At 36.4% G+C, this 11,021-nt stretch overlaps 1 protein-coding gene across 1 annotated transcript in view; it reads left to right on the top strand.

Moving 5' to 3' along the window:
- Positions 1-773: 773 nt before the first annotated feature.
- LOC107562826 (FYVE, RhoGEF and PH domain-containing protein 6-like) overlaps positions 774-11,021 on the top strand; it is an 11,955-nt gene continuing 1,707 nt past the window's right edge. The window contains exons 1-13 of the mRNA XM_016247555.1: positions 774-811; positions 898-928; positions 1,589-1,740; positions 3,442-3,598; positions 3,760-3,847; positions 6,028-6,078; positions 6,167-6,225; positions 6,327-6,398; positions 6,478-6,546; positions 8,081-8,164; positions 8,321-8,400; positions 8,909-9,011; positions 9,118-9,264. Of these exons, the coding sequence (XP_016103041.1) occupies positions 774-811; positions 898-928; positions 1,589-1,740; positions 3,442-3,598; positions 3,760-3,847; positions 6,028-6,078; positions 6,167-6,225; positions 6,327-6,398; positions 6,478-6,546; positions 8,081-8,164; positions 8,321-8,400; positions 8,909-9,011; positions 9,118-9,264 (1,131 nt within the window). The remainder of the gene's footprint in view (positions 812-897; positions 929-1,588; positions 1,741-3,441; positions 3,599-3,759; positions 3,848-6,027; positions 6,079-6,166; positions 6,226-6,326; positions 6,399-6,477; positions 6,547-8,080; positions 8,165-8,320; positions 8,401-8,908; positions 9,012-9,117; positions 9,265-11,021) is intronic.

Here is an 11,021-nt window from a genome sequence, read left to right as displayed (position 1 = left end):
TGAATCACACATGCGCAGTATCATCAGCTCATCGGTTCTCAAATCGGACGCATCTGAAAGAAACGGTTCTCGGTTCAGTGTACTGGTGATCCGAAAACCGATGCAACCGGTTCTTGACTCGAGAACGAGAACCGCTCCAGCAGTGGGCGTGTACGTTCGTTACCCGGCACGCTGCACACATGCTGCTCTGCTCGTGTTCATCTTCAGTTCTCTCTTCACAGGAGTTCAGTCAGTGTATTGTTTGAGTAAATTAAATACTACGGGATATTGGTTTATTTCGACTCCAAGGGAGAGTCAGCCACGATAAAAAAGTGAATAGCTTAAGTAATTTGTGGATTAATGTTTCTTAATGGAGATGCGAACCGTTTAAAACGATTCAGTCGGACTTGGTGAACTGGTTCAACCGGTTCACTAAGAAGAACCAGTTAAATCGAACGGTTCGTTCGAGAATCGGACATCACTAGTTCTCTCCTGTATCAGTAGCCAATGAGCTCGCTGCTCAATATTCAAATACCTGGCTTTCGTTTGCTGTAGCAGTTTGCAGCGCACGTCAGAAACCCTCCACCTTCCCCAGCTCCACCTGTATAGATCTGCTACGAGGTGATTCATGTATGCTATATGGGGGTATTTGATGTATGTTATATGTGTAGCAGCAGTATTTCTTACATGCTCACAGCAGCATGTTGTGGATGTATTGGCAGTTCTCTGCCGCAGCAGCGTAGCAGATCTATTCCGCCAAGACCAAATACATTATTATTGTCATGTACATTACCATGCCAATCCCTCCGAGAGTTGTCACGACAGAACTTAAGTTTTATTTGCATAAATCCTTCCTTTTGATATTTGCGTTCTTTCTTAAAATTCTCTTAATTGTACTTTTTCTCTGTTTATTTCCAGATTTGTGAAAGTGCTGAAGCTCCTCCATGTAGTAAGTGTTCACTATGACTTGAGTTGATTTAGGCACAATCACGTTAAGTAGCAGCCATTACGTAATGTCCCATGTAAAGCCCTGCTTTTGCACCTGTTTCATGAAATGTGAGTAAATCAGTCACATGGGCTCTTTTCTAAATCTGCTTTTTAATGCTTCATCTGTTTCTTATACATTATTAGTGAAAGCAGACAGACTTGCAGTAGCATTATTGCAATTAATCTATTAGTTTCTCAGTATTTTTGTCACCATTTAAAAAAACTAAACAAATAGCAATTTGGTAGCATCAGATCAGCAGGTTTGTTTGTAGTCTGTTAGGTAAAAATCAGTCTGGGGTAAATAAAACCAGTTTAGGCATTGTCCAGGAAGAGTTCACCCTTATTTACTCGCCCTCATGTCCTTCCAAACCTGTATGAATTTAGTGTATTTCTTCTTGCGCGAGGAGAACTAATATGGAATATTCTGGTAATATAATGAGAAAAATATGGGAACTGGGTCTGCCAGGCTCCAATTAATTGAGCTAATTTGAACTATTATGATACTTTTATTGTGTTAAGTTACGAAGACTTTGGCCATTATCAGAGCTTTTGGTGTTACTGATGGTAAAAGGTCTTTGTAATAGCATCTAAAATAATGGTTTCACTTCCTTTTGCCCTGCAGGATTTTCGTGATGCGGTACTGAAGGCTTCCTGTCAGGCGGGGAAACCCGTAATCGACGAGCGAGTCTTGAAGCAGATCTTGTGTTATTTGCCACAGCTGTACGAGCTCAACTGTGACCTGTTGAGAGAGCTGGAGGAACGGGTTGCTCACTGGTAATAAAAACATTTGCAAACTATCAGAAAGCAACAATTCTGCATACCTTCTTATTGATATTGAAATGCTGGGAAGTCGGTAGCTACAGTGCGTTTGTAGGTCACAGTTTCATGGAAAATGTCACTGTAGAACTATAGACAAATTTATGTTTGATACTTATGTAATAGCTAAGCTAGACAAAGAAATTTGCTTTATTAGTCAGTGACATATGTCAGCCAGAAGCACAAAACCAGTCATAAGTCGCTGGGGTATATTTGTAGCAATAGCCAACAATACATTGTATGGGTCAAAATGATCAATTTTTCTTTTATGCCAAAAATCATTAGGATATTAAGTAAAGATCATGTTCCATGAAGATATAGCCTATTGTAAATTTCCTACCATAAATATATCAAAACGTAATTTTTGATTAGTAATATGCATTGCGAAGGACTTCATTTGGACAACTTTAAAGGCAATTTTCTCAATATTTTAATTTTTTTGCACCCTTAGATTCCAGATTTTCAAATAGTTATATCTCGTCCAAATATTGTCCTATCCTAACAAACCATACATCAATGGAAAGCTTATTTATTCAAATGATATATAAATCTCAATTTAAATCAATTGACCCCTTTGACTGGTTTTGTGGTTCAGTTTAAAACAAATGTGTCAAGTTCTAGAAATGTACTCTTTGTACTAATGTTAGCTCATTTTCAAGATAAATTAAATAAAATATTCAAGAAAATATTTAATAATATGTCATACATATTAAATTTAATAAATGTGGTGTGGTGTAACCAAAACAAAACAGTTTACATGTGTGCACATTTTGATCATTATATATATATATAAAAATATTTTAATTTATTTAAAAACAATTTCTACAGTAAATATCATGTTTAAAGTCACACTACATTACATTTAACAACCTGAACTAATAATAAATAAATGCAAATAAAAAAATCTTTAAAAAATTAAAACTGTCTTTATAGAACAGGTGTTTTTTAAGTCAATGCATGTATTGATTAATTTAACAGATGCTCCAAATATAAACATCATATCATTGACCCATATAATATTTGGGGCTAATTTTATTCATAATTTTATCCCAAAATTTGACTAGTCACTTAAATATAACACTTCAAGAGTTTAATAATGTAAATATTTTAAAATGTATATTCTACATCTAACATCTACTCACTCACTTGTCATTCCAAAATTGTACGACTTTCTTCTGACACAAAATAAGAAACTTTAAAGAATGTGCTAGTTGCTCCTTTCCATGCAGTTACAATGAAAAGGACTGCAGCTTTCAAGCTTCGAAAAGGAACCAAATGTGCAATAAAATATCATAGAAATAATCTAAATGATTCTTGCACTATTTTCCTAATTTCTAACATCCTGAATGAAAAACATCCTGAAATTTAACTTGTTATTCACTGTAAATCTTGACATCTGCAGTAGCCCTTCTTGACAATTAGCAATGTTCTTTTGAGTCTGAATCAAATGACTCTGAATCTAAATGATTCATTCACAGATTGAACTGATCTGTTTCTCATAAAGAGCAACCAGCACATTCTTCAAAATATCTTTTTTGTGTGTGTGTGTGTGTGTGTGTTCCACGGATGAAAGAACATCATGCAGGTTTGGAACAACATAAATGATGCCAGAGAGTATTTTTATGTGAACTATTTATAGATGTCTCCTTGTTCAAACAGGAACGAGCATTGCGGTGTAGCGGACATATTTGTGAAGAAAGGCCCTTATCTGAAAATGTACTCCACTTACATTCGTGAGTTCGACAAGAATGTGGCCCTTCTAGAAGAGCACTGCCGGAAAAACCCAGCATTTGCCAAAGCCGTCCGAGAGTTTGAGGTGACAGAACCACTCTGACCTGTTTGTTCAGTTCACTTCAGACAGTAGTAACCAAGATGCTCTAGTTTGTGTGAATGGTCTATTGGGTTTTTTACATTCTTAAAAACTTCTCTGAAAATGTCCCTCTGGCCATCATCTGCCTTTCTCTTTCTCTCTCACAGAGCCTTCCATGCTGTGCAAACCTGGCAGTGAAACATTACATGCTGAAACCCATCCAGAGGATTCCACAGTATCAGCTGCTCCTGACCAGTGAGGATCCACTTATGAGTTCATGCCAATGTTTTTTTAAATACATTGCAATTCCTAAGGTGTTCTGAGTAGTATTTTAAAACATTACAGTTGCCAGGGTATTGTGGGTGGTTGCCGGGGTGTTGCTATGCGGTTGCTAAGGTGTTCTGAGTAGTTTTTTAATACATTACAGTTGCCAGGGTATTGTGGGTGGTTGCCAGGGTGTTGCTATGCGGTTGCTAAGGTGTTCTGAGTAGTATTTTAAAACATTATAGTTGCCAGGGTATTGTGGGTGGTTGCCGGGGTGTTGCTATGCGGTTGCTAAGGTGTTCTGAGTAGTTTTTTAATACATTACAGTTGCCTGGGTAATGTGGGGGGTTGCCGGGGTGTTGCTATGTGGTTTCTAAGGTGTTCTGAGTAGTTTTTAACACAATACAGTTGCCAGGGTATTGTGGGTGGTTGTCGGGGTGTTGCTATGTAGTTGCTAAGGTGTTCCGAGTAGTATTTTAATACATTATAGTTGCCTGGGTAATGTGGGGGGTTGCCGGGGTGTTGCTATGCGGTTGCTAAGGTGTTCTGAGTAGTTTTTAACACAATACAGTTGCCAAGGTATTGTGGGTGGTTGTCAGGGTGTAGCTATGTGGTTGCTAAGGTGTTCCGGGTAGGTTTTAAACACATTACAGTTACCAGGGTATTGTGGGTGGGTGCCAGGGTGTTGCAATGTGGTTTCTAAGGTGTTCTGAGTGGTTTTCTAACACATTACAGTTGCCAGGGTATTGTGGGTTGCCAGGGTGTTGCTATGCGGTTGCTAAGGTGTTCTGAGTAGTTTTTAACACATTACAGTTTCCAGGGCATTTTGGGTGGTTGCCACGGTGTTGCTATGTGGTTGCTAAGGTGGTAGGAGTAGTTTTTAACACATTACATTTGCCAGGGCGTTGCTGTGTGGTTGCTAAGGTGTTAGGATTAGTTTTTAACACATTACATTTGCCAGGGCGTTGCTATGCTGTTGCTAAGGTGTTCTGAGTAGTTTTTAGCCATTGTGCTGCAGTTGTCAGGGTGTTTCTATGTGTTTTTTAAGGTGTTCTATGTGTTTTCCATTCCATTACAGTTTCCAGGGTATTGTGGCTGGTTGCCAGGGTATGACTATGCTGTTGCTAAGGTGTTCTGAGTAGTTTAACACATTGCAGTTGCCAGGGTGTTGCTATGCGGTTGCTAAGGTGTTCTGTGTGTTTTTAACACATTTAAGTTTCTAGGGTATTGTGGGTGGCTGCCAGTGTGTTACTATGTGGTTGCTAAGGTGTTCTGTGTGTTTTTAACACATTTGAGTTTCTAGGGTATTGTGGGTGGCTGCCAGTGTGTTACTATGTGGTTGCTAAGGTGTTCTGTGTTTTTTAACACATTGCATTTACCAGGGTATTGTGGGTGGTTGCCAGGGTGTTGTTATGTGGTTGCTAAGGTGTTCTGAGTAGTGTTTTAAAACATTACAGTTGCCAGGGTATTGTGGGTGGTTGCTAGGGTAGGTAGGTTGCTAGGGTAGGGCAGTGAGAGAATTTATTTCATATGCAAGTGTGAGCTTGTGAATCAGAATTGAATCAGGAAATCTGCACTGATACCCAGCCATACAAATTACTAAGAGCAAGAGAACAGTGAAGCCTGACAGCAAACCCCACTAATAAAGACACTCACTTTCAGTGACCGGTAACATCCAAACATCTGAACACAAGAGCGACACGTTTTCAGAAGAGCATTTTTGTGTGACATGTCAGTTGTATGCATTAGTTTTACACCTAATCAGCTTTACAGAGAAAGCAGAAGTCTGAGCCACATGTTCCTGCATGTTTGTGTTGTGTAAGCAGTTCAGGCTTAATGCTGCAAAAAATGTGAACAATGCATGTAAAAATGCAAATGCACTGATTACATAAATGTGTTCAAACTAAGGATTATTCTAGCTCTTCATAATTACTTTAATCAACTTTATGAAATTGTTAGAAACTAAAGGCACTGTTATCGTGGAAAACAATCAGCACTTGCAACAAAGAGCTATGTTTGATAGCTTTGTGAGTGGAAATGTGATAAAAATCAGCAAGTGAAATGGTTTAATGACAACTTCTAATTGTTTATTATTCAAAGTGTTCTTTTTGTATAAGTATACATTTAAGATATTTTTAAATATACTGTACACCTGTATTATTTTTCCTTAGGTTATCTGAACAATCTAGATGAAGAATCGCCAGACTACAAAGACGCAGAAGGTGAAAATAAATGGTCTTATTAGGCACACAATAAATCTCAATCTTCTATTATATGATATATAAACAATATATTTATACATGTTTACAGCTGCCCTGATGATAGTAAAGGAGGTGGCTAATCATGCGAATGAAATCATAAGACAAGAGGTTATTCAGAATCAGTTTTTTTTTTTGCTTCTAAAAGATACATACAATATCTTATGCTTTTTGTAAAATTTTGAGGAATGTGAAATATGTTTTTTACGCAGGATAACAGCCAGAAGCTGTACGAGGTTCAGTGCCGCCTGACTGGGAATCATGTGATTGTCCAACCAGGAAGGGTACATTTACAACTGCTAATTCCTGTTGAGCTGTTTTTAATCGTAAATGCTTGTAATATATTCATGTATGTTTTTTTAGGTTTTGTTAAAGGAAGGGATCTTGATGAAGCGCTCCAGGAAAGTGATGCAGCCTCGAATGTTCTTCTTAGTAAGGGACACACTGCTCAATTCAAAGTGTTCTTTTTGTATAAGTATACATTTAAGATATTTTTAAATATACTGTACACCTGTATTATTTTTCCTTAGGTTATCTGAACAATCTAGATGAAGAATCGCCAGACTACAAAGATGCAGAAGGTGAAAATAAATGGTCTTATTAGGCACACAATAAATCTCAATCTTCTATTATATGATATATAAACAATATATTTATACATGTTTACAGCTGCCCTGATGATAGTAAAGGAGGTGGCTAATCATGCGAATGAAATCATAAGACAAGAGGTAATTCAGAATCAGTTTTTTTTTTGCTTCTAAAAGATACCTACAATATCTTATGCTTTTTGTAAAATTTTGAGGAATGTGAAATATGTTTTTTACGCAGGATAACAGCCAGAAGCTGTACGAGGTTCAGTGCCGCCTGACTGGGAATCATGTGATTGTCCAACCAGGAAGGGTACATTTACAACGGCTAATTCCTGTTGAGCTGTTTTTAATCGTAAATGCTTGTAATATATTCATGTATGTTTTTTTAGGTTTTGTTAAAGGAAGGGATCTTGATGAAGCGCTCCAGGAAAGTGATGCAGCCTCGAATGTTCTTCTTAGTAAGGGACACACTGCTCAATCGGTTTCATTAAACATGGCATGAAAACAATATTCACTATGCTTCTGTAATGAGGCTTAATTCACTTTGTTCAGTGGGCGGGGCTTACTTGTACCTGGTAGGATTTAGTTGGATGTTAGGGTATGATATTATTGATTCATAGATTTTTTTTCCTCTTGGTTATTTTAACTGAAAAACAGTGAAAACAATGGAAAAGGTTTTTGACATTTTTACAAAAAAAAAGAAATTGTACAAATTGTTGTATCCTTTTGATCTTATGTTCACTTTTATTGGTTTTGTTTTATTTTGATGGCTTTTTTGTTTTGTTGATTTTATGTTAATTTTGGTAATTGTTTGTTTGTTTGTTTTGATGTTGTTATTAGTTGATTTTATGTTGACATTTGTTGTTTGATTTTTTTTGTTTATTGTTTTTTTTTGTTTTTTTTTTGGTTTGTTGATTTTATGTTGACATGTTAATCTTGTTTTATATTGATTCCACGTTGACTTCTGTTGGTTTAGATTTTTTTTGGCTGTTTGGTTTTGTTTGTTGCTGGTTTTATTTGTTAATTTTATATTGACTTTTGTTAATTTTGATTATGTTGATTTTGTTTGTTTTTTGTTTTTGTTAATTCATTTTACATTGACTTTTGCTGTTTGATTTTATGTTTATTGTTCGTTGATTTTATGGTGACTGTTGTTTTTGTTTGTTGTCTTGTTTGATTTTATGTTTGTTTGTTGATGTGTGTTGTTTGTTTGTTTTTTGTTTTGTTTGTTGATTTTATGTTGACTTTTGTTAGTTTTGTTTTCGCAGATTTCTTCCCCTAATATTGGCCTTTTCTGACATACCTCAAATATCTTTTTGAGGTTTTTTAAGTTTTTCTTGCATTAGAAAAATGTATTTCTCATTTCTTTTGAACAGTTGAATGATAGTCTTCTGTATACCACGCCGGTAGCAACGGGTAATTTCAAACTGAACAACATACTGTCATTGGCTGAGATGAAGGTGAGATTTTTTGTTTATTTTGAAACTGTCACAGTTAAAATGCAATCCTGCTTATTAATTTTTTTGTTTGTTTTGTTTTTACATGGATATTTTTACATATTTACATACATTTCAGAATGTCTTATTATTTTCTGTCATTGTCTTTATTACGCTCAGGTCAGTAAACCTAGTCAGGAGGGGTATCAGAATGAGCTGAACATTGAGAGTGTTGAACGATCTTTTATTTTATCTGCCAGGTGAGAATCTGTCCATAAAATGCTAAAATATCAAATATGTGGGTTGTGGTGCTAATTTTTGTCCTATTTATTCATTAATCCTTAAAGGGATAGTTCACCCAAAAATCTTAATTTTCTGAGCCTCATATCGCTCCAAACCTACATGACGGACTGGGAAACATTAAACATATTTTGAAGAATATTTAAAAAAATGTTGCCCGTACAGTGAAACTTGAAAGTCAGTCGTGTCAAAAATATAAATGAAGGACAAAAAAACACAGACATATCAAAATCAAAATATCTTCTCTTCCACAGAAGAACGTTATGCAGATTAAAGCAGGCTGAATAAAAGACAATTTTTGGTGAACTGAAAAAAAAAAGAATATTCAGTGTCCAAATTCTTATTATTTATTCATCACTTATTTCATGCCCTGTAACATGAAATCCATACAATTTGCAGTCCATGTAATTCATACAACTGAACGTGTATGTTTCTGATCGATACACTCTTGTGGTTTTATCCTGAAAGCTCTGCTGCATGTCGAGATGAGTGGCTTCAGGCCATTTCCACCGCAATCGACGATTACACCAAGAAAGAGACCACCTTCACCTCAGTTAGACACCCTGAGATGGTAAACCAACCGATTGAAATTACCTGTAACTGAGTTTAAATCATAAACTTTATCATCATAATGCTTCATGTGTGCAGTTTTGCTATCAACTTGCAATATTTTCCAGGCAACCCAAGATGTTCCAGACAGCGGGGCCCAGCTGGGATCCAAAGCCCCGATATGGATCCCAGACCTGAGGGCCACTATGTGCATGATCTGCACCTGTGAGTTCACCCTCACCTGGAGACGCCACCATTGCAGAGCCTGTGGGAAGGTGAGAAGATTTCCCTTAACAAAGACCCCATTCACACCTGATATTAACGCCCATCATGGCTAATCCGATCACAAGGAGGAAAACCAGTGTAAAACATGTCCAATATGTGATCCAATCACTTAAACCTCTTTCTGAGGTCTAAATCTTAGAGTGAAATGTGAGTGAGTGAATAATGACAGCAGTTTTGGATGAACTGTTCATTTATTACCAGGTGTAAACAGCAATCTATCTGAGGACAGGTTAGATCTGAGACAGATGTTGATACCAGGTACAGGTATAATACAGTGCTTCAGGAACGAGTCCTAAAACCCAGAAGCGAATTAGGATTTTTGAACGTCTGGTTCATCATCCTGAAGTCAATAGGTTTTTTTAAATGGGGTTTTGGTTAAATGCCTGAAATAAGGTCTGTGGTAAACACAATCTCAAGATATTTTAATGTTTTATTCTACAACATGCATGTTGGGGGTAACGCATTAAAGTAACGTGAGTTACGTAATCAGATTACTTTTTCAAGTTACTAGTAAAGTAATGCATTACTTTTAAATTTACAATGATATTTTTGAGTTACTTTTGCAAATAAGTAATTCAAGTAACTTTAGGTGCTTCCTTCAGCCTGAGGCCTATTGATTTCACTTTTGGTGTGAAAGACAGGGCCTTTACAGTCGCCAAAAATATCACTTTTAACAAATGTGTATAAACAAATAAATAAATGAAAACAAATAAATTAAAAAGCCCAGCCCGGGTGACAAAAAGTAACGCAAAAGTAACATTATGCATTACTTTACATAAAAAGTAACTAAGTAAGACTAAGTAAGTACTTTTTATAGAGTAACGCAATATTGTAATGTGTTACTTTTAAAAGTAACATTCCCCAAATTGGGACAGCAAAGGCTATGCTACTTGCTAGTCCACTTACAGTTTGTGTGAATATGAACACAAGAAGTCCATTTTAACTCAAACTTTCCAACTTGTAGATTCTAAATAAAGATTGAAAGAGTAGTCGGAAGCTTAGTAATGGTAACCTTGAAGTTGTACGATCATGGTGTAGTTTGTTTGTAGTCTAACTTAAGCTTATTTCTTCTGCTGATTGTATTTAGCCTACAATATTCAGAGTTGTTGTGCTAATTTGTGAAGATCATCGATTATTAACAAAGCGTGTAAGAATCATAAACATTTGCTGGTCTCACAACTTGTTTTCTGCAATTATCCAAAAGGCAATGGAAAACCGATTGCCTTTTTGTTGAGGGGAAACATTGTATGATAATGCTAGCAACATGCTAAGACATATAGCAAAGTGTTATAACATGCTACCAACAAAAACAAGCTGACACATGCACGCAAAAACGTCTTAACAAGATCTAGAAACATGCTAAAACATGTATGCAACATACTAGGAACTGCTGAAAACATGCTAAAACATGCTCGCAACATGTTAGAACATAACTTCTAGAAACATGCTAGCAACAAGCTAAAATACGCTAGTGTGTTAACCATTAACTATATGTTAAACATGCTGAAAGTATGCTAGTTATACTTAGATATTATTTTATGTTCCAGCATGTATGTATGTATGTATCTATCTGTCTGTCTGTCTGTCTGTCTATCTGTCTGGCTGTCTTTGTCTGTCTTTCTGTCTGTGTCTCTCTCTGTGTGTGTGTGTGTGTGTGTGTGTGTGTCTGTCTGTCTGTCTCTCTGTGGGTGTGTGTGTGGCTGTCTGTCTGTCTTTCTCTGTGTGTGTGTGTCTGTCTGTCTGTCTG

This window comes from Sinocyclocheilus grahami, unplaced genomic scaffold (assembly GCF_001515645.1).
Source record: "Sinocyclocheilus grahami isolate Dianchi unplaced genomic scaffold, SAMN03320097.WGS_v1.1 scaffold843.1, whole genome shotgun sequence".
NCBI lineage: Eukaryota > Metazoa > Chordata > Actinopteri > Cypriniformes > Cyprinidae > Sinocyclocheilus > Sinocyclocheilus grahami.
Note: the sequence above shows the minus strand (reverse complement) of the source record. Positions and strands in the feature narration are given on the sequence as shown.